The sequence below is a fragment of the Peromyscus leucopus genome, chromosome 1 (genome assembly GCF_004664715.2).
Source record: "Peromyscus leucopus breed LL Stock chromosome 1, UCI_PerLeu_2.1, whole genome shotgun sequence".
Lineage (NCBI taxonomy): Eukaryota > Metazoa > Chordata > Mammalia > Rodentia > Cricetidae > Peromyscus > Peromyscus leucopus.
This window is the reverse complement of record NC_051063.1, coordinates 107,799,724-107,827,347: the sequence shown is the minus strand read 5'-3', so window position 1 is coordinate 107,827,347 and position 27,624 is coordinate 107,799,724. Positions and strand designations below refer to the sequence as shown.

General features: G+C 43.8%; 1 protein-coding gene and 1 pseudogene across 3 annotated transcripts in view; one reads left to right on the top strand and one right to left on the bottom strand.

Moving 5' to 3' along the window:
- Positions 1-26,651, top strand: part of Gab2 (GRB2 associated binding protein 2) — a 157,170-nt gene extending 130,519 nt beyond the window's left edge. For all 3 annotated transcript variants that reach the window (XM_028877436.2, XM_028877439.2, XM_037197387.1), the window contains 7 exons: positions 16,668-17,242; positions 18,259-18,326; positions 19,297-19,561; positions 20,569-20,659; positions 21,192-21,294; positions 22,443-22,568; positions 23,206-26,651. In XM_028877436.2, the coding sequence (XP_028733269.1) occupies positions 16,668-17,242; positions 18,259-18,326; positions 19,297-19,561; positions 20,569-20,659; positions 21,192-21,294; positions 22,443-22,568; positions 23,206-23,349 (1,372 nt within the window). In that variant the 3' untranslated portion in view covers positions 23,350-26,651. The remainder of the gene's footprint in view (positions 1-16,667; positions 17,243-18,258; positions 18,327-19,296; positions 19,562-20,568; positions 20,660-21,191; positions 21,295-22,442; positions 22,569-23,205) is intronic.
- On the bottom strand, positions 5,578-6,086 carry LOC114698663 (annotated as a pseudogene).
- Positions 26,652-27,624: the final 973 nt, after the last annotated feature.

Here is a 27,624-nt window from a genome sequence, read left to right as displayed (position 1 = left end):
ATGTGATCACTCTGGTTCTATTTTCAGTTCCTGAATTTCAGTTTTAAAGATAAGGGAGTAAAAATTTTTACCTTTTTTAGGCAAAGAAACACATAAATAACAGAATATTTTATTGTTTGTGTAATCTTCATAATTTTTAGTTTAACCTGTGTTGCTACAAAGTCATCATTGAATTCCAGCGAAATTATTAATCTCATTATTAGCAATCATGTCATTTAAAAAAATATGTTTGCTTTGGGGATAAGAAGCATTAGTGAAGTCAAGTGGTGGTGGTGGTGGTGGTGGTGGTGGTGGTGGTGGTGGTGGTGGTGGTGGTGGTGCACACCTTTAATCCCAGCACTCGGGAGGCAGAGGCAGGAGGATCTCTGAGCGTTCAAAGCCGGCCTGGTCTAGAGAGCAAGTTCCAGAGTAGCCAGAAGTTACACAAAGAAACCCTGTCTCGAAAGAAGATACATTAGGGGATAAAGTTTCAAACTACACCATAACAATCAATTTCTTGCTGGCTTTAAGAGTTCAGCTAGAAAACCTTAACCCTGCTGACCAACTCACTGTCTCTCAGCTCTAGGTGGTGCTGTTCCTTATAACAACTACCACTCAGACATGTCCATGTAACCTTAAATTACCAAATGAGATACATTTTAAAATTCAATTGCTCTGTTATGTCTGTATTGATTACTTTTCTCCTACCTGATAAGAATCGACTTACAGGAGGAAAGGTCTGTTCTGGCTCACAGTGACAAGAGCATGTAGCAGCTGGTTTTATTGCATCCAAATCAGGATGTAGAGATAAAGACTGATGCTTAGCCTGCTCTCTCTGTTTGATTGACTCCAGGACTCCAGCCCACAGAAAGGTCCCCCTTAAACACAGGTTGAGTCTCCCCTCTTCAGTTTTACCTTCCTAGAAACACCCTAATAGACAACAACATAAGAGGTATATCGCCACGGTGATTCTAGACGTAGTCACAGCCAGCTATACATCAAGTGCCCATTACTCTTGTGTGACGTGGCCGTGACTAGACAGCAGGGATAGAAAATATATCCATCATCTTAGGACATTCTAGGACACATTCTAGGTGTAGAACTTAAACCAATTTTTATTAGCTTTTTTCTCATTGTTAGAAGGTTCAAGCCCAGAGCTTTGCCAAAATAAATTCTCAGTTGTAACCATATCCAGATTACAAATCATATTTCTAAATTAATTTAGTAATGTATAATTCCTGTTTTTAAAACTAAGACAAAGGACAGCAAGATGGCTCAGTAGGTAGAGTCACTTCAGTCTCTAGATCCCACAAGATATCAAGGCAGAACCAACTTCCAAGAGTTATTCTCTGACCTCTATACATGTGCTGTGGTACACACTCACCTGCACATGCACATACATATATACTGTGGTGGTTTAAATGAAAATGGCCCCCATAGGTTCATAAGTTTTAATGTTTGGTCCTCAGTTAGTGGAACTGTTTAGGAAGGATTAGGAGGTTTGGCTTCATTGGCGGAGGTGTGTCACTGGAGGTGGGTTTTGAGTTTTCAAAAGCCCATGCCAGGTCCAGCCTCTTTCTCTGCCAGCTGTCTGTGAATCAGGATGTAAAGCACTCAGCTACTGTTCCAGCATCGTGCCTATCTGCTTCCCACCATGATGGTCATGGACTAACCCTCTAAAACTGTAAGCAAGTCCCCAATTAAATTCTTTCTTTTATAAGAGTTTCCTTGGCCATGGTGTCTCTTCACAGAAAAAAAAAGTCATTAGGACACATACATTCAAACAAAAGTATTAATATAACAATTCTTACGTGTGGAAATGTTTTTATGATGTCACAGTAAAATACACTGAGAGACAGCCAATGTCGGTGACTTACCTCTGTCTTATTGTGACAAAACAGAGGCATACAATTAATATATAGCAGGAGGAGGGTAGACTCTGATTGTTTCTGTTCTGTAATCTTTTCTACACCATGACACTCTGCTGCTGTTTTCCTAAGTCACCACCACACACAAGAGAGGCTCCCAACACTCAAGTCATTAGTGAACATTTACTAGTTTGTCCTCTACCAACTTAAAGATGAAAGCTAAGTTCTACAAAGATAGAGTGAAATAGCTCAGCCCACTGAACTAACGAGGGATAGACCTATAATTACCACTTGTTTCTCCTGAATCACAGGTGAGAGATAGGCCAGGTGATATAATGAAAAGAATGTTTCAGGCTTCAGAATCAGCCACATACAGCTCAAATTCAGATCTACTGCTTCCTTTGTGATCTTAGGCCACCTGTTTAACCATATTCACCATCAATTCCCTTTTCTGCAGAATGAGAATAACTAATGCAGAAGTTCACTAATGATCATAAAGGACAAAATATCTAGTATTTAGCCACTCAGTTGTCTGTGGGATGTATCTATAGCATGTATGATTGCTTGGGAGCCCAGAATGAGAGATCACAAATTGCTAATTCCAGTAAAGACTTAAGTACCTACTATTCAAATTTTGAAATACCTGTAGGTCTTATTGAGATTGTCTTTCTGGATCAGTATACCTAGTCTGGGTCCTAAGAGTCTGCCTTTCTGATAAACACCAGAGACTTGCCAGTGCAGCTTATCTGCAGGTCACACTTTAAGTAGAAGACTTTATAAAATATTAACATTTCCCCCAACCTCTACTCCCATGAACTGCTAAAGCATCCAAGAACAAATGCATAAATATCTCTGCTGGAATTAGCTGCTAGAGTGTTCCTGTCACATCCACTGCCTCCTCTGGAAGCCTGTTAGTCTTCCTGGACAGAATTCATTTCTTCCATTACTATTGTAGTTTATTTTTAATTTTCTGTCTCTCATATCATTTGGAACTTTTTGCCTCAGACCATGCATTTTTAAATCAATGTGTTACTGCTCTTTGAAGTTATAGGCCAAATCATAGATGGAAAATAAACACTTGAACAAGCTGGGCATAGTAACACTGCCTGTACTGCCAACATTCAGGAGGCTGAGACAGGAAGATCAAGGCCACCCTGTGCTTCGTGGCAAATTTTAGATTGGTCTGTACTACATAACAAACCATATTGCAGATTATCTAATGATAATAGCAATAAGAAGAAGAAATCTAAAAGAATATTAAACTGTAAAAAAAGAGATTCAATGTCTCTGACTTTACCTATGAAGTCCCTATAACATGTGACCCAAGATGTTCACCATGTAGTTAGAAATGCCTAGACTTGGGAACAAGCTATAAAAATGTTGACCCATAGCTAAGAAAATTCAGAATATAGGAACAAAATCAATGTATATTTGGGAGATATCCTTAAAGGGCTTTAAATGTTTTGATAATGGTTTTTAAAATGCATACTAGAGGAAGTAATGTGAGTTTTAGAAGCAGTGTAGGAACTTTGAAGGACATTTTAGGAATTCCAGTTCCACTGAGAGCATAAACCATGTCAAACTATGCCTCTATGAATACAACTCACAATTATGGACAAAGTCTCAAATATAAAATATAAAACCCCAGAGCTCTGAGAAGTTCTAAGGATATGATCTATGATGGCAGAAAAGGTGTGGTAGGGCAGCCCTGTCCTTAGCTGTGGAAGTTATATGGCATAACTTGTTATTCACATCTCAGTGGGTCAGGAGACAAACAGATGGAGCCAGAAGTCAATTTGACCACACTCAAGGCCTGCCCCCACACCACTAATTTACTTCTTCCAGTTAGGACCACACTCTTCCAAAACAGAACGACCATTTGGGGACCAAGTATTAAACACAAAAGCCTCTAGAGCCATTTCACTCCAGACTGTAACACAGAATAAAGGGAAAAAAGCCACAGAAGATCATGAAATAAAGAATTGGGTTTTGAAAAGCTAAATAAAACTACAGTCCTTTAGGTAGACTAACCAAGGAGAAAAAAGAAAAGATGCAAACAAAATTAAATTTGAGCCTAGTCTACAAAACAAGTTCCAGGGCTGTTACACTGAGAAGCCCCGTCTTGGGAAAAAAAAATAGAGTTGAAATGGAAGCTTTTATAATCAATACCATACAAGTAGAGTAAAAAAAAAAAAAAAAAAAAAAAACCTAGGACGAGATGGATTCACTCTTGAATTTTGTGAAACCTTTAAATAAGAATTAATGCTGATTCTTCTCCACTTATTCAAAGGATCATAAAGTAAGGGACTCTTCCACATTTATTCTATGAGCCCAGAATTGCCCTGTTACCAAAACCAAACATGACCAGGAAAGAAAAAGAAATAAAGCTGTGGATCAATGTCTTATGAAGTTAATATAAAACTTCTCCACAGAATACCAGCAAATCAAATTCAATAGCACATCAAAAACTCATTCCCTCCCCCTACACACACACATGCACACACACATACATTATTCTCTGTCTTTCAAAGATTTTTTTTCAAGAGATAGTAATATACCTTAGCAGGTAAAGGTATTTGCTGCCAAACCTGGCAAGTTTAATCCCTGGGTTCCATGTGGTAGAAAGAGAAAATCAACTCCTGCAGATTGTCTTCTGACCTCCACAAGCATGTTATGGAATAACTGTGTCAACACACACACACACACACACACACACACACACACACACACACACCACGTAAGTAGTTGAATGAATGTAATAATTTTTTAAAAAGAGATTATTCGCCATGATCAAAATTATCTCATCCCAAGGATGCAGATGCAATGATGGTTTACAAAACAATAAACATAATACACAATGTCAGCAAAATGGAAGGTAAAACCATGTTATTGCAATAGATTCATGAAAGATTGGATGAAATTCAGAAACTTATGATAAAAAGCTTTAACAAATTAAAAACAGAAGGCTTATATATGATAATATTTTAAAAGCTACTTATGGGCTGCAGAGATGGCTCAGAGGTTAAGAGCACCGACTGCTCTTCCAGAGGTCCTGAGTTCAATTCCCAGCACCCACATGGTGGCTCACAACCATCTGTAATGAGATCTGGCACCCTCTTCTATATATGTAATAAATAAATAAATCTTTAAAAAAAAAAAGCAATAGCTCAATCAATTAAAAAAAAGCTACTTATAACAGACTCATAGCCAACATTATGCTGATTGGGAGAAAGCTGAAAAAATTACTCTTAAGTTCAAGAATATGACAAGTGTCCACTCTGACTAGGATTGCTTTGAGGGTATATGGGTATATATGTGGGTATTTCCATATGAATTTTAGAATTTTCTATATGAATTTTAGAATTGTGTTTCTAGTTCTTTAAAGAATATCATTTCAATTTTGATGGGAATTGCATTAAATCTGTAGATGTAGCCATTTTCATTTCATTTATTCTGCTAATTTTCATTTCATTTATTCTGCATGAAATGTCTTCCCATTTTCATGTGTTGTCTTCAATTTCATTTTCCATTAAAGTTTTTAGTGCAGAAGTCTTTGATTTCTTCAGTTACATTTATTTATTTGTTTGTTTGTTTGTTTATTTTTATCTTATTGTGTATGCGTTCTGATTTGCTTATTCAGAAAGGACGCATTTTTAGTGAGCTAAGTTTCAGTTCTGTTTAGAATGGATTCCTTTCCACATTCTATTCCAGAAAATGAAGTTTCTTTTTCTCAGATTCCTGGACTCTGGAGTTGGTTTGGATCATATGCACACCCAGAGTAATGCCTTATTTGAGACTTTGAATTATTATTCATATAAGTTGACTTTTCTATGGCTCCTCTGTGAAGAGGATCCAGCTCAGAATAATGTCTAGGGAACCAATGAGGCTTCCACATAAATCTACGAATTGAAGGACATTTTTTGCTGTTGTACCTTGTATTATATGTTGTTTTGAAGTACTATTCAAGCTGGGAAGGCAAGAGTGAAGGTTTTTGCAGTGTTCTTTAGGATGTGTTGTTTCTGGTTCCAGTTGCCCATCAGGGTACCATTCAAATATGAATTCTCATTGGTGGTGCATCACCATCTGTCCTGAAAGAGCTTGGACATGGCATCCCAGTCTGTCCGCACTTTACCATGACCATCTGCATAAATAAGACTGCTATGGTGGGTTTCAGAGGAAACAAGCAAGGTTTTGTCTCTGGGGAAAGGTTGAGCAGCTGAGACAATGGGAAGTCACCATTTCAGAGGAGACGGTGCAATTACAAAATCCTGTGCCTCTGGAACATGCAGGACACAGTCCAGCCTCTCCTAGGCTTCAGTCCCCATCCCACTTTTCACTCAAGACTCCCTTCCTCTGTTAGTGACTGTGACTTCAAGCAGGTATGACCAAGATGCTCAAAACTGTCCTTGAACTAAAAAAGCAAATGATCTTCCTGAGGGGTGGGAAGATGAGGAGACAAGGCAGGTATCTCCAGTTCACATTCATGTTTGTCTGCCCTTAGGAATGGCTATAAGGGTTTGTCAAGGCAGCCATGCACTATTGCTGCTGCCCTGGTTACATTTATTCCTGGGTTTGTTTCTTTGGTCAGTTGTTGTGGTTTTTCCTGATTACATTCTCAAAAGTTCATTTTAGTATATAGGAAAGGTACTGAATTTTGAATGATTTTTGTATGCTGGTCTTTGCTGAAAGTATTTACCAGATCTAATTAGCTGGTAGAATCATTAGAGTCTTTTAGGGTATAGGATCTTACCATCTGCAAATAGAGATAATTTTATTTCTTCCTTTTCTGTTTGTTTCCCTTTTACTTCTTTCTCTGGCCTTATTGATCCAGCTAAGCCTTCAAGAATGATACTGAGTAAGAGCTGAGACAATGAGCACACTTGTCCTACTCCTGATTTTTAAAGGATACTTGTTTTTTTTTCCCCTTTAGTATATATAATGCTAGCTGTAGGTTTGTCATATATAATCTTTATTATGTTAGCATGTTCACTTTATTTTTAATGTCTTCAGGGCGTTATCCTCAAGGGCTGATGAACTTTGTATAAGGCCTTTCCTGTACCCATTGAGATTATCATGTGATTTATATGTGCTATATGAAATTTATTGATTTGGTTATGTTGGGCCATCCTTGTATCTTTGCAATGAAACCAACTTGGTCATGATCATTTCAATGTGGTGCTGAAATTGATGTGCAAGTTCTCTATTGATAATGTTTGCATCTGTGTTCATCAGAGAAACCAGTCAATAGGTTTTTGTTATTTTCTTTTCTGGCTTTGTATCATGAGCTTGGTTATGCCCCTTCTCCTTCTGTTTCATAGACTAATTCAAGGAGCACTGGTGTTAGAACGTCTTTAAAGATCTGGTAGAACTAGCTTTGCTTTTGTTGGGAGACTGTTTATCACTGCTCCCATCTGATTACTTGTCACAGATTGGCTTAAACTGTCTATACCCTCTTCATTTTATTTTGGTAAGTCATCTATGTCTAAACATTTATCTATTTCTTGCAGATTTTCTCAGTTTTAGAATAAATATTTTGTTTGATTTGTTTTTCAGAGATCAATGTCTCATGTGTGCCAGACAGACCTCAACCTTGCTATGTAGCCAAAACAGGCCTCCACCTCTGAACTGTAGGATTACAAGAATGAGTTCACCACGCCCATGCCCAGCCAAATGTATAGATTTTCTTTTATTGACATTTTTGTCTTATTTTAAGACAGGCTATCACTGTGTAGCCTGGGCTAGCATGAAACTTGCTAAGTAGACCAGACTGGCCTCAAATTCTTAAGGAATCTGCCTGTCTCTGCCTCCTAGAATCCAGATTTTCAAGCTGTTCCTGATGAGGTTCTGTATTTCATTAGTACCTTGTTTAAATGTCTCCTTTGTTGCCTCTAATTTTAGTAAATTGGGGCTTCTCTATTTCTTTTGGTTAATAAGACTAATGGCTTGTCAGTATTGTGTTTTGTTTTGTTTTGTTTTCTGAGAACCAACTTTGTTTCATTAATGTTTTGTGTTGCTCTTTTGGTAATTCCTGCCCTGATCTTTATTATCTCTTCATGTCTACTGCTTCTGAGTTTGGATTGTTCTGGTTTTCATAGGACCATGAGGTACAACACTAGATTGTTTACTTAAGACCTTTTAAATTTTTTAATGAAACACTCCTAGCTATAAGCTTCCCTCTTAGAAATACTTTTTCTATGTCCTTAAGGCTCTGATAAGGTATGTTTTCATTTTCATTTGATTCTAGGAACTTTTACATTTCTTCCCTGATTTTTTTCAATAACTCACGGGTCATTCACAAATATTGTGTTGAATCTTTGTGTTTTTATAGTTTTTTTTTAAATTTCTCTTGCTGTTAATATCTACTTTATATGTGTCAATGCAGGCACATGTATGTTTCAGGAGAGTGTATGTGTGTGCACACAAGTGTGTGTAGGTCACAGGACAACTTTGGGTGTATATCTCTCCTTACACTTTATTTGGCATAGTTTCTTCTTGGTATTATAGATTGATGGTCCAGTTTTATGTGGGTTCTGGAGATCTAAGTCAAGTTCTCATGTTTGTGCAGCAACAACTTTACCCACTGAGCTGTCTACCCAGCCCTGGGTGTTGTTTTAATCTAGGCAGCTAGTGTGTGTCTTTTAATTGCAGAATTAGGCCATTTACATTGTTATTAAGAGGGGCCTATACCATCTTACAAGGACTCCAATTTGCAATAAGGCTCATTAAGGAAGGGAATGGCTCAGTTGCCTTTATCCTACTGGCTATGGGTGGGATAGGACCTCTGTTGGTCTTTTCTGTATCGAACATACAGATTGCAAGCCCAGTGCCACTTTGAGATCTTTGGCAGCAGTTAACTCTGCAGCTCACACACAACTGAGCCTTATGATAATGAGTATTCATAGATGGGTAATGCCTGGGGGCGCTCACCAACCTAAGACAGAGCGCCTGTGTGGCCTGGGCAGGTGTCTCCATGACGGGTAAGGTGACCTGCTGGCGTCCCACGCAACCTAAGTCAGAAGCTCATTTTTTAGTAAAAGGGGGACCTGTAGGGCCCTGGCCCCTGTTTTGGGTAACTGTTGCTTTGCTTGCTGACCTTGACCTTAATATCCTCCCTATGCTAATTCCCTGCTGGGTTCAACCCTCCTGAATGCTTAAGGGAAGTTCCTTGTCTGTGTATCCTGCATAATGGGCGTTAACAGCTTAGATGGCAAGATTATAAAACATCAGTAGCGAAGTTCTGCCCTTCATGGTTCTCGAATTGTGCTGTATGCCTGTATTTAAGACCCCTTCCTTCCTTCAATAAACAGCATTCGGTATAAAAAAAAAAAAAATCAAGCACAAGTAAAAAAAAAAAAAAAAAAGAATAAAATTTGGAAACGCAAAAAAAAAAAAAAAAAAGAGGGGCCCTACAATTTTTTTCCTTGTTTTCCTGATTGGTTGGCTAGATTATTGTTTGTTCTTTTCTTTCTCCCATTTGTGCTAGGGTGCCTTTGTCCCTCTGTTCTCGTGAATTTTGTTCTTTCATATGGTCTCATAGATGAGACTGTCTTTCTTCTCCCTCCACGTTTAAGACCCTTTCAGTTGTCTTCTACAGTAATAGCCCAGCGGTCGTGAATTGCTTTAGTTTGTGGTTGTCTTTAACTGCCTTGATTTCTCTGTGGATTTTAAAGTTAAACTATGCTGGATATAGCAATTTTGGTTGAGTTATTTACTTTCAAGGCTTGAAATACATCATTCCATGCTTTCCTGGCTGTTTAGGGTTTCTGTTCAAAAGTCTAATGTTGTTCTTACATGTTTGCTTTTGTGAACTGGTGTTTTTTTTTCATACAGCATTTAATAGTGCTTCTTTGTTTTGCATATTTTGCTTTGTGGCTAGATGCACTGGGAGGATTTCATCTCTGGATAGATCTATTTGGGGCTCTAAATGACTCTTATGCTTAGATGTCCATTTCTTTCCATAAATTTGTAAATTTTTCAGCTATAATTTCATTGAATAGACTTTCTGTACCTTAGTTTTTCTTCAGTTCCCCCACAGAGTCTTAGATATGATCTCCTGATCACATCTCAGAGTTCTTGGACATTGCTTATTTATGTATTTATTTATTCTATAGTAATCCTGAGTGTTGTATTTCTTTGATCATCTCCTCTATCTCCAACTTCTCTCTTCTGCTTGGTTAAGTCTCTTGGTGATGCTTGTTACTGATTGTCTATATATACACATTTACCCCTCCTGCTCCAGTCTACATTTCTTGCTAAATCCTTCTGCCTCAGCCTCGTAATGCTGGAATTATAGGCATGTGCCACCATACCCAACACAACTCATTTTTCCTTGATGAGCAAGGATTTGCACAGGTATACTTCATTTTAAAAATAATACATATTTTTAGGGAAGGCCAATAAATACACAAACAGATGTACAATCATTTAGAAAATGCAAATTAATGTCTCAGTGACCCCAGGCATTGTGGTATATACTTATGATTCTAGGATTTAGGGAGCTGAGGCATGGAGATTAAAAGTTGCAGGCCAGCCTCAGCTACATAACAAAACCCTGTCTCCAAGGAAAAAAAATTAGTTCTGCTTGATCTCCAGATGTCTAACTCTGTAGAATGCTGGTCAGGATGTGAACAGACTTTTATCCTGCTGTAGTTAGGGCACATAACTAGTGTGGTATGACACACTAGCTGCTCCAGAAGGAGAAATGATGTTTGCTGTTTAAAGAATGCTTTACATTACTTGGCTTGCATGATCACTAAAATTCTTAATCCGTAAAGTTACTTTTGAGTCAGGACTATGAAAAGAGAATAATAAATAAATCACTGAGTTAGTAATGCCAGCTTTGTATCTATGCCCTTTTTAGAAAAAAAAAATGTGAGGTCCCCTGTCATAAAGCTATGATAAGTTTGGCATCTCCTGGAAATAAAAGTATGCATTATTTATCACTCTTTACTGTAGTGATAGCTTCTATCCTTCTGTCAACTACTAGGCAATATATATTTCTGCTGAAATAGCAAGTTTTCAAAATCTAGGTCTTCCTCTGAGCTAAAATAAGTAACCATCCAGAACAGCATCTATTGCCAAGGAAACACTTTTGAACTGGCTGTGTTAAGACAGAACTCTTTTGTCTTTGCAGACAAACTGGTTTCCCTGAATTTATTTTTGCCCACTAGTCTTGGGGGCATTACTACAGATTCTAGCTGGTGTCTATCTTCTGTTTCAAAGATTCTGTTAAGGCCTGCAAGAGGTGATACATTGAGGCAGATCACATAACCATGAGAGGCCATAATCCTGTTGAAAGTGAAGTGGTAAATCTCAAGTGATAAGATTCCAATATCACTGGCCCAGCAGCAGAATGTGAGAGAGAAATGGGGGGTAAAAGGTAAAGTCGACATGCTGGTGAGTTCCCAAGATCTTTTCCAAGGCATCCTTGACTCCTTCAGCCAGTTGTTTTGATTAACCAAAGGCATCATACATAATCATACATACATCATAAATAATTCATTTAGCTTCGCAAGTGCAACATTGCTTTCTCATTTTAGAGAAAATATGTGCTCAAAATTGTAGCCAGAAGGGTTCCAGATACAAAGATAGATTGATTGATTAATTGATCTTCCCACTTTCTTTTTCTTCCTTCCTTTCTCCCCCCATCTCAGCAAGATCTCATATCCCAGGCTGCTCTTAAATTTACGATGTAGCCAGGGATTAGCTTGAACTCCTGATCTTTCAGCCTCCACCTGCTGAATGCAGAGTACAGGCATTCATGGGAAACATGTACTCTACCAGCTGAGCTGTATCTCCTCCCCAAAGATCATCTCATTTTTCACAGATTGTGACACAGTTTTCTTTCCTCATAGAAGGGGCTCATTTGGGATTGGTACTGAAAGATGGTCTAAGTAACTTCTTAAAATTACCAGTGATGCATGAACTGTGGACCAATAGCTGAGGAGCCACCATGGTACTGGACTAGGCCCTCTGAATAAGTGAGACAGTTGTTTAGCTTGAACTGTTTGGGGGGCTCCCAGGCAGTGGGTTCAGGACATGTCCCTAGTGCATGAGCCAGTTTTTGGAGCCTAGGGCCTATGGTGAAACACTTTGCACAGCCTTGGCGCAGGGAGGAGGGGCTTGGACCTGCCTCAACTGAATGTGCCAGGCTCTGCTGACTCCCCATGGGAGACCTTGCCTTGGAGGAGGTGGGGATGCGGGGTGGGTTGGGGGCCTGAGGGGTGGGAGGAGGGGAGGACAGGGGAATCTTTGACTGATAGGTAGGATGAATGGAAAATTTCTTAATTTAAAAAAAAAAAATAGAAGTCAGGCAAAAGAAAATTGTCAGTGATGAACAATCATAAAATGCTAAATGGCAGTTAATCTTTTTACAAGCACTTACATAATTAATTTACATAATTAAGTTTCCTTTAAATGAGAAATATACTCAAACCAGGCATGGAGGCGCACACCTTTAATCTCAGCACTCAGGAGGCAGAGGCAGGCAGATCACTGAGTTCATGGCCAGCCTGGTCTACAAAGCAAGTTCTGAGACAACCATGGCTACATAGAGAAAAAAAAGAGAGAAATTCATTAAAAATCAAATTGGTCCCTCCATCATTAATATACTTAGAGTCTAGTAGAGTAGAAAAAAAAAGGAAAATCATAGGACAGTATGAGTCATAAGATTATTTGAAAATGTATAAAAGGAATGTGAATTATGTGGCTAGAAAAATTAAGAAATCATTTCTAAAAGTCAAAGAGATATTAAGACCAAAGCATAAATGCAAGAAGGGTGTGGTAGCCCCATTTGCCATTTAGCGCCTGCAGCAGTCAGCAGTCAGGAATGAGCAGAAGAGGCTCTCACCAAACCTACCAGTCCCAGGGCTCCATCTACAGAAGCATCTTAAGATTTACATGAAAGTAGGAAAAGCTCTAGGGGTTCTGAGTACTTGTATTTCTTCCTGTTGATCCTCTCATCGTTTGAGTAGGGATACAGAACAAGGGGGTTAGTTTATTCAACTCCTTTTGCCTGGATGTTGAAGCAATGAATGATCCCCTCACCCTGCTACCGTATTATCTGCAATCCACACCAGGCCAGTGCCTTCAGTAGTGCATGGTTTGGCAGAAGGACACAGGCACAGATAATGGACACATGGCAATGTAAGTTAAGTGTTATGATAGAAGCCCAGAGTACTGGGGAAGCGGAAGAAGGGCTCCCAGCAGAAGCTGGGAAGCATCTTTGCTTTTGTAAAGAGAATGATTCTGTTGTATTAGAGACCATTCCCAAGAGACATGAGTAATACAAGGCCAGGGCTGGAATATAGACAAGGGGCTGTGTTTGGGAGTGAATGAGTCATTCTATGCACTATAGAGGAGAATTCTGGGGCGGAGAAAACCTGGAGCATAACTTAATGGATTCTAAAGAAAGGATTTTGGCCAGGGATATAGCTCAGAGTAGGACATTTGCCTAACTAACATGTACAAGGCCCTAGTTTGGTCTTCCGCACTATTTAAAAAAAAAAAAAATGAGAGAAAAAAAAAAAAAACTAAGCCAGGTGGTGGTAGCACACACCTTTAATCCCAGCACTAGGGAAGCAGGTGGATCTCTGTGAGTTCAAGGCCAGGCTGGTCTACAGAACTAGTTCCAGGAAAACCAAGGTGAGTCAAGTTCAGGGAAAAGCATGGCAGTACCACAGTTTCTTTACTCACAAGTTAATGTAATCCTGCACCTGCTCTTCATCCATTTACATTCATTAGTTTCTATGTGACAAATGGTAATCTGGATACAGAGGAGAATAATTATGACACACTTTTTTTCAAGGAAGTCACAGTCTGGTAGAAGGGACAAGCAACAATAAGGCATAATACCAATAATATCGTATCTGCCCCAAGAACAGTACTAAGCAAGTGATGATTATACTCAGAAGTATAGAAATGGCTTTAAGGAGTAAGTCATCTGTGCCAATTTTGTGGAACCTTTACTTGCCAGGTTGAAGTTAGAAGCTTTCCAGTCTGGTATAGAGATATGTATGCAATCATGTAGTCACATATGTAATCACAACACCCAGAAGACTGGGACAGGAAGTTCATGAATTAGAGGCTACAAAGACTACAGACTACAAAGTAAGAACCTGTCTTATAAGAAGAAAAGGTCTGCTGAGCATGGTGGCACTTGCCTATAATCCCAGCACTTGGGAGGCAGAGGCAGGTGGGGTCTAGTATATATAGTAAATTTGACTAGTGCATTCCAGAGTACCAGAGAAAAGCTGAAATAAACCTAAAGTCCTAAGTCATTAAGACTATACTGATGGCATTTGGATGGGAAGTCTGGGAAAGTATCAGCAGGATGCAGATAACCAGAGGGTTCTGGGAGGTAAGGAAGGAGATTGGTTGTTAGCCCTCTCATTGATCAGGGAAGAAAAATCAGAAGGAACTGAGTTGGAGTGGATTGCATAAAACCTTAGAAATCAGTATGGGTGACTCCTCAGTTCTGGTTTCCCAAGACCGGAGAGTCAAAGCAGAGAGAGATTTGAAGAAGGAAAGTGACGAGCCCATTCTGGAATATGTTCATTGTTACTGCAGTGATGTTCTGCCGCTGCTTCAGAGTCTGCCTGGACTGCCAGAGATAGATAGATAGATAGATAGATAGATAGATAGATAGATAGATAGATAGATAGATAGATAAGTAGGTAGGTAGGTAGGTAGGTACCATTGTGTCATTTTATTGTGTATAATGATGGCCACCCTGCTTCTATGAGATAAGTGATTTGGATTCCATTCCAGTGAGATCATGCAGTATCTTCTGTCTGCCTTACCTACTGCATGCTTTCTCCAGCTTGAGCAGCATGTAGGTCCTTAAAACTTGCCAAGTTGTGTCAGACATGTTTGGCCTCAAACTGGAATGCCTTTATTTTGTCTTGCTGCTTTTCTTTCCAGCCTCACTCAGATGTGATATCTGTGAAAAAGCCTTCCTGACACTCCACCCCACCACCGGGCAGACTCAAACTTGACTGTAGTGATTTGCAGGGGTGGCACCTCCTGTGATTTCCAAGCACACAGCAGGCAGCATCCCTGTGTCCATTGTGTCTGGCCTAGACAGGAAGGAGGACGTCGGGGAGTCTTTGTCAAATGAGCAAATCAATGAGGACATCTGGAAGAGGGTTGGAAATTCAAAAACAATAATAAAATAAAAAGCACCAAAGACAAATATGAACACACTCTGTACCTGCCATTGATTCTCTTGCCTCAGCTATGATGTTCATCTATCCTGGGCCCTGCTGTTGGCTAGGTTATATGTTTGGAATTGATTGGAACGGGAGCAAGAACACAGAATCCTAGGGAGAAAGGCTGGTAAATATTTGGGGACTGAAACAGTACCTCTAGCCACCAATGGCCAAAGTTAAGGGGAACCTGACTGGCACATCTGGTTCCCTTCATCTTTCTAAACTTCTGGGTGCTATTTTCTACCACCACCTGGTGGCCACATCTGTAACAAGTTCCCAGCAAGGGAGCTAAGGGAAAGCAGTTGGTCCACCAGTGACCCATGAGAATGCGCAGGTCTGAGTATGTACCTGTACCTTATTCTGAGAAGAGCTCCCAGAGCTTGTCACTAGGTTTTTAAAGATGCCTCTGATATACAAAAAACTAAGAATTAGTGCTGAAGGGGTTGACCCCTTTTTCTCTCCACTCAGGATCATCATAGAGATAGAAAAGCAGATCTGGCTCCCCGCTGCTCAAACTTCACCCTCCAGTTTACCAAAGTACTTCTGCAGAACCCAGTTCAACAACCACTCTAATGAAGTGAAAGGCGTATAGAGCCTCTGATCCAAAGTGGACCCTCAGACATCATTGAGACTACTAGGTCACATCTGGGAGAACACTGTGATGATGTTCACAGGGTGTGTCAGTAGCAATGCTAGGACCGAACATAAACTGCCCTCTTAATCATTCCTTTCTTTACTGCCTACCTTTTTTTCCCACAACCATCATTTAAAATAATAAAAATAATACCATTTTCTATCCTGAATATAGTTCCCAAATAGAACTCATTTTACCTACATATTTTTAGATTTCTGGAAAGAACCAGATTCCTTTCAACAAACCATGATTCCTGGTAGATAGCCTATTTAAATTAATTAAATTTAAATTAATTCTTTAAAATGCAAGCATCAGTGCCCATATTCTGACTTCACTTTAAAAAGAAAAAACTATAGCCAGGCGGTGGTGGCGCACGCCTTTAATCCCAGCACTCGGGAGGCAGAGGCAGGCGGATCTTTGTGAGTTCGAGGCCAGCCTGGTCTCCAAAGTGAGTTCCAGGAAAGGTGCAAAGCTACACAGAGGAACCCTGTCTTGAAAAACAAAAACAAAAAAAAAAAAAGAAAAGAAAAAAGAAAAAACTAAAACTCAGTAAATGACTTGCTGTTTTCTCCCACAACTTGCCACTGTCTCATAGCTTTTGTACTTGCGTGTGTTCTGTGGTAGATCAAACAGTGAGCAGACTGGCAGTGTGATTGGGTTAGTTATGTCTCTGGGGCCCAGGAATGACCCTGTTCCCTGCTAAGGACAGCCACAGGAGTCAGGAGGTTCACAAAGGCTAACACTGCTAGAGCTAGATACACTAGAGTTGACTTCCTAAATAATCTTCATAGTATGGTTTTAATCACTGTTTTGGAGATGCCAAAAGTAGCAATCTCAAGATCACACGTTAACATGTGGTAGGAACTAGGTAAACCTTGGGGCCATCCGACTCCTCAGGGTTCCCGCACCAACTAGCTGCATAAAGCTTTGAACAGCCTCTGTCCTCTCCTCACTGTCCCTTTCTCTTCTCTCTTTTAGGAGTGCCAGCTTCTCTCAGGGCACCCGGCAGAAGAGTGATACAGCCATGCAAAAACTTGCCCAGGGCAATGGACACTGTGTCAATGGAGTCAGCGGTCAAGTCCATGGCTTCTATAGCCTTCCCAAGCCAAGCCGACACAATACAGAATTCAAAGACAGTACTTACGACCTCCCCCGTAGCCTGGCTTCACACGGCCACACCAAGGGCAGCCTCACAGGGTCCGAGACAGATACTGAGGATGTGTACACCTTCAAGACACCCAGCAACACCCTGTGCCGGGAGTTTGGAGACCTCCTAGTGGACAATATGGATGTTCCAACCACCCCTCTCTCAGCCTACCAGATCCCTAGAACATTCACACTGGACAAAAACCACAATGCCATGACAATGGCCACTCCTGGAGACTCAGCCATAGCTCCCCCACCCCGCCCCCCCAAGCCAAGTCAGGCAGAAACACCTCGGTGGGGCAGCCCTCAGCAAAGACCTCCAATCAGTGAACATAGTAGATCTGTAGCTGCTACTATCCCCAGACGCAATACCCTCCCCGCAATGGACAACAGCCGACTCCACCGAGGTCAGTGTAATCCCTGGCTGAGACCAGAGGGCCAGGGAGGTGGCCCAGGCATTCTCAATGTATTGTGAGCCCTTGGTCACCCCAGGCCAAGATCAACCTAAGGACCACTCAGTTCAGTGACACACGCTAAGACATCTTCTATGTATCTCCTAAGCAGCTGATCCTCTGCCCAGCTGTCAGTATGAGACCCACCATAGCAGAAGTGTAGCAGACTCTGCCTTAGAGTTGCTGATATTTTGGTTTTGGAGGTTCAAATAAAACTATTGTGATTATTTAAAAACTAAAGCCAAAGATGTAAAAAGAAGTTTAGAAGATTGGCAGACTTTTGGAGCCAAACCTATGTGTACTCAAAGAGAATAATACAAAATTATCTTCAGGGTATTTTCATGTCATAGCAGAACCTCTGGCTGTAGTCTGAACTTCGACTTGAGGCCCCTAAGTTCTGTCCTCACCTGTTCCAGATGAATTAATTCTAACTCTGCACATGCCCTCTGCTTAGGGAGCTCTCATTAGAGCTTGCACAGCCTTCTCATCCCCCTGCTGTGACAGCAGCACAGATGAGCCTCAAGCCTCTGGGGCCGGGCCTCCCCTTTCGAACTCTGCAGTCAGGCTAGCCGAGCAGTCACCCTGTGCTTTGGAACTGTGTAACACATACACAACACGCCCCTGCCTTTCAAAGCTCACTTCCTATTGGAAGAAGAAAACGAACATATGTAATTAGCCTAAGTGCCATTCCTAAAGTATTCCCAGAGGTGAGAGAGGGCCTAGTGGGAGGTATGAGAAGAACCGAGGGCTGAGGTCAGGAGACCCTCTGCAGATACCCACACTGCAGCAGATCTGAGAATTAAGCAGAGCTTGTGATCAAGAGGGCTGAGTAGCAAGCAATAAATACCCTGTCCCTCGAAGACACAGCAGTACCTTTGGGACTATCAGCAGAATGGCCATACTGGGCAGGGACAGGGAGCGTCAACATGGGAACAGTATGAGTATAAACCATCTTCCTTCCTTCATCACAGCTTCTTCCTGTGAGACCTATGAGTACCCAACTCGAGGCGGAGAGAGTGCCAGTTGGTCTGCTGAATCTGTGAGTGAGAGTGTTAATCCTTTCCTGGGAGGTGGGATTTGATCAGGGCCCCCTGGCCTAGTCAGGGTAGAGAAGAAGCCACATCCCATGTAACTCAAAGCACAACACCCAAAGAACGATGGCATATCCCTCAGGATCTGCCTACTTGTCAAAGTCCAACATCCTAGGGAGGTGTTTTTGGTAAGTGAAAATGGTACCCTCATCTGATCCTAAGACAGACTGGAATACAGTGCAGCAGACACACTCCCAAGTAGAGAGTCCTCTAAGGCAACAGCCCTGCTCACTGTATGCCGCATAGGAACACAGCAGAAGTGATGACAGATGACAGCTTCCATGAGGACCCCAGGCTGCCTTTGGAATGGGTTGTCCAGGTTGAAGAGAGCTGATGAGGGCTTAGGCGCAAGCCCACTGGAAAGACGGTGAAGAAGATGTGCTCTGCTGTGCCATGAGGCGAGAGCTGGAGAATGGCTGTGGTTAGGGCTGCTGCCTATTTATACAGGCCTGTGACTGCTCTACCTACAACTTGCTATGACCTAGGTGCCTGGGATGATAGACAGGGCAAGTGTAGCTGGCAAACCTCACCTTTGAGAGCCCTGGTGAGGATCTAGATTGACTTACCAGTGGTGAATCCTGAGCTGTCTCTGGCCTGGACTACCTTCTGCCTTAGCCAGGCATCTGGAACCCGAATACTCCTAGCCATAAGCCATGGGCTTGAGTAGCCACAGAGTTTTGTACTTAAGTCTTATCACAAGTCATAGATGGCTCCCAAGAAGTCATGAAAACAAGAAGGAACTTGCGGAGCTCATTTCTCCTCCATTCCCACTGTACTTCCTTTTTGGTCTTCCCAACATCGTTCTTGTTGCTTCAACATGTAGCTAACCAGCCAGGATAGCTCAGCTTGTGCAGAGTCCCACCTTACTTCTTTTCACTAGTTACAAGCAGGTCTTTTACTCTTTTTTTTTTCTTTTAGCCAGGGAAGACTATCGTGGGTCGATCAGACAGTGCCAGCTCTGATGACAACTATGTGCCCATGAACCCAGGTTCTTCTACCCTGCTGGCTATGGAACGAACAGGGGACAATTCCCAAAGTGTCTACATCCCCATGAGCCCAGGGCCCCATCACTTTGACCCGCTTGGCTACCCATCCACAGCCCTTCCTATCCATAGAGGTCCCAGCCGAGGAAGTGAGATCCAGCCACCCCCGGTCAATCGCAACCTCAAGCCTGACCGGAAAGGTGAGTCCACTCTTGGCCCCATTCTGTCTCTAGAAAGCATTTGCTTAGAGATCTGGTGTATAGTGGACTTAGGGGTGTATGACTGTGTACAAACAATGCAAATCCAGACTTCAGATTTGTTCAAAAGGAAAGCATCTAGAATGTGTCATGTAGTCTACATGTGTGTAGACTACAGTTGTGCAGTAGTAGATCCATGACCTGCATGAAGGTCAGGAAAATGTCCAAACTGGATTTCTGCTGGCCTTAGCCAAGCAGTAGGTATTCAAAGGGAAGATATGGAAGTTGGGCAGAGATGTATAGCCCATGGGTCTGGCTGACTAGGACTCTGAACGTGTGAAGTTGAGGCTTACAGATCCTACGCTAGTTACTCATCACTGACTTTCACAACACTGTCTAAAATCAACCATAGTAGTCACAGCAACTGTCTCTGTTCTGAATACCATCTCTGATTTTATAAGAAGTCACAAACCTGGGGAGAATCCCTGTTCTTAAACCTATTGAGTCCCGTTTTGGATTCTGCAAGTCTGATTCCTATAGATACAGTGGAAAGGACACATGATGAAACTCTGCATCACCAAGTGTGGGAGAAAGTTGCTTATCAGGGACCTGCAAACTGAGGCTGGGCCTTCCAGGAGAGACGGTACCTAAGAATTGCCTTGAGCCTCTCTGAAGGGAGGCAGCCAGGCACATGGGTAGTCAGAAAACATCCCTGGGAGCTGGAGAGATGGCTCCGTGGTTAAGAGCCTCTTCCAGAGGACCTGGGTTCAATTCCCAGCACCCACATGGCAGCTCATAACTGTAACTCCAATTCCAGGGGATCTTACACCCTCACATGCTTTAGAATGTGAAGATGTGGACTGGAGTATCTGGAGTGTGATATCTCTGGGAATCCTGAAACCAGATCCCCTGTATAAAACTGATGGCCTTTGAAAATGTGCTTGTGTGATACATATAGTATGTGTCTATGTAGTGTAGCCACTGATTCCTGAACTCTGTTCCAACTGTAGCAAAGCCAACACCCCTGGACCTGAGAAACAACACTGTCATCGATGAGCTCCCCTTCAAGTCACCTGTCACCAAGTCTTGGTCCAGGGTCAAGTGAGTGTGTGTAGAAGCATGATCTTGGTGTCAGCATTGAGTGATAGCTGGCCTGGGGGTCGGGACACCAGGATTTTGATGCTCATGCATATTAGGGGCTTTGTTTGGTTTCTGAGTTTTGTTACAAAACATGGTGTGTAAACAATTCAGGAGGGGAGAGATTTATTTTGTTTCCTGGTTTTAATCTATGGTCATTTGGCTCATCTGAGGCCTGTGGCAAAGCAGAATCATCATAGCAGAGAGGAGGGCATGACAGCCCGAAAGAAAAAGCATGCCTGTCCTGCCTGGCTGCTCCTAGTTGGCTGGCACGCCACACATTTAGGGTGGGTCTTTCCAGATGCCAATCATCTTCTGTTTTATTAATCTGTCTCAATCTGTTGGGATTGTTTTCCTGATCTGTGAAGGAGAAATGATTTAAAATCTCCCTATATTAGATCTCAGTCTGAAAATGGAAGTGGGAAGCTCTGGTGGCCCAGGTCTGGGGTTTAAGAACTGTCTCTCCTCCGGGTTCACTCTGTTCTCTGTCCAACAGCCACACCGCTAACTCCAGCTCCTCCCAGTACTGCCGCCCCATCTCCACACAAAGCATCACCAGCACAGACTCGGGAGACAGCGAGGAGAACTACGTCCCTATGGTGAGTCCTCAAGCACTCACTGGCCAGCCTCCCAGTTCTTCCCTGCTCAGGCCATGGCTGCCTTGCACTGGATGAAGTTAGCCTCCTGCTGCAGAACCTTCCTGGACAGATGAATGTCAAACAACAGTTGTTTTCTGCCATTAGAAAGACACAGCTTTGTCCCCATGGAGGCCTGTCTCTCTCACTGCCGTAATTCAGATGACATCATGATTGGTGCCCTTAGAGAGACATGCAGGTGTATAACTCCCCGTGGTGGTGGCAGTAGGAGAAATACACACACACAGCATACTACGGTTCCTCTCTGAGGTCACTGACAAGGGCACGGGTGCAAGGCTAGAGATTCAGAGGACAGATCAATCATTAAAATGGGACTGTCACTTCTTACTGCAATCAGACCTTAGGCACGGTTCAGACATAAACAGCCTAGAACCCCTCACATGAAGAATGGCTGAAGAAATGAAGGCCTGTCACCCAGAAACAAGGTGACTCGTTCAGGTCCCTGTAGAGCAGAGGGCTCCAGCTGCTTGTGGCCAGATGTGATAGGAAACTCTGCATCACCAAGTGTGGGAGAAAGTTGCTTATCAGGGACCTGCAAACTGAGGCTGGGCCTTGAGGAGAGACGGTACCTAAGAATTGCCTTGAGCCTCCCTAAAGGGAGGCAGCCAAGTACATGGGTAGTCAGAAAACATCCCTGGGAGCTGGAGAGATGGCTCCGTGGTTAAGAGCCTCTTCCAGAGGACCTGGGTTCAATTCCCAGCACCCACATGGCAGCTCATAACTGTAACACTAATTTCAGGGGATCTGACACCCTCACAACAGAAATACATGCAGGCAAAATATCAATGCACAAAAAAAGTTTTTTGGTTTTTTTTAATCATCTTTTAAAGAAAAAAATCACTAGCTCCCATCACACACCAGCTGTGCAAGCATAGGTGACTCACTGTACTTCCTGAACCTTCGTTTTTAGCCTTTAGTGATTTGAACAGTAGTGATCTCCACCTCCCCGACTGCAGTGTAGACTTACATGAGACTGTGAAAAGTCACATGTGTGGCTCAATGCAGGACACAGTAAAGAGCTCTTGTTCCCATAGGTTTTCAAGGGGATGGTTTGGGCTGTTAAACTTACCCAGTTTTACTCTCTGTTGTAGCAAAACCCAGTGTCTGCATCCCCTGTTCCCAGTGGCACCAACAGCCCAGCTCCAAAGAAGAGTACTGGCAGTGTGGATTACCTAGCCCTGGACTTCCAGCCAGGCTCCCCGAGCCCTCACCGCAAGGTACCTGGGGGCTGGGGATTAGGAGACCCATTCCAGAGACGTTGTATACGACTTGCTGCACTTTAACTGGGGTTGCCGGGCACCAGTCCCCAACGTCTAGTGACTGTCATCAGTCTACCCATCAGTCTCCTTGCTCAGGATTACAAAGAGATTCAGTGAGCAATCCAAGACGTGGAGCTCCTGTCTCCCTAGCCTTAAAAACAAAAACAAAACCAACGACAAACACTGGATGAGCCCTGATGAAGACACAATATCCCTTGGAAGGAACTTCCAGGCCTGGGAACGCCTGGCCAAGAACTACTCTCAGCCCAGAGAGCAAGGAGGAAGTCCGCCTCAACACAGTCCCCTCAGCATGTTGTGAGGGCTCTAAGGCCTGGTGCTTCTCCCTTTTCATGGGAATCCTTTCCCTGGAAGTGTGGCCAAAGGAAGTTGGGGGACGCATTAGTGAAGGCCTGAACCAGTAGCAAGGCCCAGGTGTGGTGGGGTTATCCTGAAAGCTGGGAAGCAGGGTGCCAGCAGGCTTAGCGCCCCCACATGTGATTTCACTTTGAAGTTCACATTCAGCACAGACAAGACCTTGAGGCCATTCAAAGTGACAGCCTTATAGGTAACTCGGTCATTCCTTTTGTCCCCTCAGCCATCCACATCATCTGTCACATCGGATGAGAAGGTAGACTATGTCCAAGTGGATAAAGAGAAGACCCAGGCCCTGCAGAACACCATGCAGGAGTGGACAGATGTGCGGCAGTCCTCAGAACCTTCCAAGGGTGCCAAGCTGTGATAAAGGGGCCGCCAAGGCAGCTCAAGGGCCATGAGGCAGCTGCTCAGAGCTGGCTCTTCTTTGTCACCTTCTCCATCCCTCCCCACCCCTCCTCTCCTCTGTACCACTTTCAGCCTTTAAAGCACTCAACATCAGGGACCCTGACCCTTCCCCTTGGAGGCAAGGCCCTGATGGAGACACTCCTCAGCCACGTGGGGTCCACCCATGACTTCTGTCAATACTACTAGCTGTGCCTCCACCACCTTAGTTAGGAGCTGTTGCCAAAAAAGCCTCCTGCTTTGGACCCATGTGTCTGCTGCTTGGACTCTTAGAGGGAGGGCTGAGGCTCTGAGCCAGGCTCACGCCTCATGTCTGCTCACCGCTCTCTACCCTCTACCTCAGGGCTGCTTCTCCATCCCTCGAGGATGATAACCCAGGGAGCGAGCGGAGGACCAGCAGACTAAAGTAGACAGGGGCTTTCGCACCCCTGCTGTCATGGGCAAGGGAAAGGCAAGGTGCCACAAGAAGAAAGGTCGATAATGAAGGTCAGAAGTTGCTTCGAGTGACAAAGAAATTAGGTTCCCAGGAACAGAAGGGTAGCTGGTCACCTGCAAGGTGATACCCAATTATCAGGCCATGGGGACCCGCTGCTGTAGACTGGGAAGCAAAGGATGAAGGGCAGCAGGAAGGAAAACTGGTAAAGACAGGCAACCAGGAACAACAAGGAACAGGGCTTGAGGTGACAAACCCCGGGGATAGAGGAGTCTGCCACCTGGAACAGGCAGTGCTCTTCCCCGGCCCTGATGGAGAGATGAGACAGAGCGGGAAAGAGTAGGGGTGATGCAGGGGCTGGGAGGCAGGGGGACCCTGGGACAGGAGGAGGGTGCTAGGCACAGAGCAGCACGGGCTGCGGCGGTGATGGCACAGGACGCAGGTTTCTAGGAGGTAAGAGGTGCAGAGATGCCTTAAGGGCTGGGAGGCAGGTTGTAGCAGGTGCAGAGGTGTGCAGAAGGCCTGATGGAGAGCCAAGGCCACGTGCAGGAGTGCAGCAGGAAGCAGAAGGGGGAGGAGCCATACTTGATCAAATCTAGGCAACACATGAGGATCTGGGTAACGGCTTGTGCCTGATAGAGACACCCTTGACCGAGGGCCAGGCCAGGTCTTTTTCTCAGCTCTTCTCTCTGCTGTCCTCAGCCGCAGGAGAGATTATCCCTCTCCTCCCATGGCGTCAGAGACGGGAAGCAGACATCACCTAAGGCTAAGACACGGCAGGGAGATCGGAATGTGTTGTGTGGAGAGTTGTTAACCAGTCTTCAAGCATTTCAGAGAAACTAGGGCAAACCAGCATTTCATTTTGTCTTAGATGAACAGACCGTTGTCCTCTAAAACTAGGACCTTTCGGCAACTAAAGGCACACCTCACCTCTCTCCTCTCGAGAGTCCTAACCAGGAGTCCCTCAGTAATAGACCCTCTTCTCACATTAGGATGGATCATTTAATTAAGTAATGGTTGCCAAGCTCTGTGCTACAGATGAATCATACCTTGTCCCTAACTGGAGGTCGCAATCAGTGAGAAAAGTGGAAGCTAAAGACTACTTACTTACAAGTACAGAGGAAGGGGAGGTGCTAAGGGAGACTGGGCCACAGGGAGGGGAGGCATCAGGGAGGGAGCAGACTAAGTTAGGCAGGAAAGGTAGGCAGGGCTGGGTCCCTGGAGGAGCAGGGTGGGGGAAGCCTGAGCTTTGAGAACGGAAGATGTTTGAAGGTATGAAGCCAGCCTCAGAGGTGTGTGCTGTCACCTGGAGTGAAATGGGGCTGTGGTTGGTTGCACTGAACAGGGTTACAGGGTACTTGGCTGGCTTTGCCCATCCTTGTGGTGCCCTTTAAGACTCTTGAGTCCCGGGGCTCCCATGTGGCTAAGCTTTTGACTGGTACTGCTGGGTTCATAGCAGGTCCAGGTATCATGGTCTCAGCAGCCACCCCAGAGTGCATTCTTTGAGTTGAGTATGCCATGTGGGTGGAACTGGCCGCCATTTATCAACACTGAGGTGTTCAAGTCTAGTTAGTCTTGCTCTGGTTCCAACCTTTGGAAAGCTGAACTCTGACTCAAAATTCCCAGACTCTTAACCCATCCTCCAACCCCCAAATAGGAAAAGCCAATTCCATTTAAAAAAAAAAAATCCTTTGGCCTACCAAAGGTCAAAATTCACACACACACACACACACACACACACGCACGCACGCACCACACACACACACACACACACACACACACACACACACACACACACACATGGCTGTCAAGGAATGAGACCCCAGAACACTCGTCACCTCTTTGCTAGCGTAGCTCCCACAAGCACCTGTCCTGCAGCGACTCCTCCAGATCCACCCTGCAAGGGTAAAGTTGAGGAGGAACAGTTTAAAAAGGAGATGGCATCTCCTTGAGACTTGCCAGTCTGTGAAATGGGATGGTCACAGTGATGCTCTGTTGCTGTAAGGAGACCCTGTGGGATCCTTTGAAGGTCTGGGTCACTGGGGACAGGCAGCACACAGAACATTAGCTAGTCAACTCCATCCTTCTCTATCCGTATTTTTCTGATAGCTATATTTGACTCCACGAAAATAGCCCCATTTCCAGAACAGAAGCACAACCATTCTGAAGTTACCAGAACGTGGGTTTGTGTCCAGTCTGCCTTTGGGCCCTCTATCTTCCAGTGGCTAGAGTTCCAGCCACGGCTCCCTCCCTCCCTACAACAGAGTTTTACAGACCATGAGGGGAAGTAGCTCCTCCCTTCCAGTTGGGCCTTTGGCTGTAAGTATGGGGAAGCAGGCTAACCTTAGAGGGCCATCTTTCTGGGCTTGCCAGATTTGGGGCCTGGGCCCAGCAGGAGAGCCAGACTTGACAGGGCACCCGGTGGTGATTCGTGCTGTCATGGTGTCTGGTGGTGTGTGTTCTTGTGTAATCTGTTGGTTACTTGTGTCTTGAAACTTAGAATCATTTCACACAGTATTGTCACTATTTGTTGGGAAAAGAAAATGAAGTAGAAGCAGCCTAGTCTTACATTCGTGTCTTGTTACCATTTAAGATTGACATTTAATTTTTCAAATCACTGTTGGTGCCTAATCACTTAAGTTATTAATTTATTCTGTTTTCAAAAAAAAATTTGTAACATGTATTTATCTTGTGAGGTCTGGGGGTGGGGCGGGAAATGTGTTCAAGTGAGTCATGTTTTTGCAGTGGTGACAAATGGTACAGGCCTGGAGCTTGCAGGTCCCTTTTTATTATGGTGTAGAAGCAGGGCAATAAAGTCCTTTAGAAATGCATCCCAGAGTGGGCTGCTGGAGACTGTCTTTAGGGGCGTGGAAACTTCCTCTCGTCCCATCCCGGGCAGCCTTGAGACTGATGCTGTCATACAGCTGCACCTTCTCTGACAGACTCATTTCAGAGAGAATGAGCCCAGGAGCTGGTGTGCCCAGTTCCGGTCCATCTTGATGGGCAGAATTGGGCACTTTTCCAGGCCAGGAACAGGAAGGAACCCTCTTTTCTTAGACCAGCTCTGGCATGAGCAGTGGTACATGCCTGTAACCCCAGAAGCTAAAGCAGGGGCAGGACAGTCAGTCTCCCTGACAGCTCCAGAGTCTGGCATTTGGACCAAAACCTCTACCACAGCCCTTAAAACCCCTTGTCACAGCACCATTATAACCTTCCAGCTGCTTTGTTCTCAAGAGGATGAGTAGGCGTGGAAAGAAGAGGACTGGGGTGCAGGCCAGTCCCAGACCCTCCCTGTATTCACAGCCACCCATGTCCCTCTTCGGCTTCAAGACTGGGACTGTAACCTGAGGAAAGAGCTGGGTGTTGGGACCGGGGAGATGGCTCAGCTGTTTGGTTCCCAACACCCACTTTAGGTGGCTCACAACAGCCTGTACCTCCAGTTCCAGGGGATCTGGTGCCCTCTACTGGCCTCCTCACATACATGGTACACAGACACTCAAAGACACACATTCATACAATAAAAATAAATAAATCTTTTTAAAAGAGCTAGATGTTGACTCTGGAATGTTGGAGAACTGCTTCCCAGCTTGTCCCAGCCCACACCTTGTCTAGCCAGGAACAGGCTAGGACCCCCTTCCCAGAGGAGTGAAAAAGGCAGGCAGTGACGGCAGATGTTTCAATGCAGCTCAGAATTCCTGGAATCTGCAAAGCCACTCTTGGGTTTCTGTGCTCACCTGGCAAACCAGTCTGCTCCAAGGCAACCCATGAAGCATCCTCAGCCACACCTTTGGCAGCTCTGGAGCC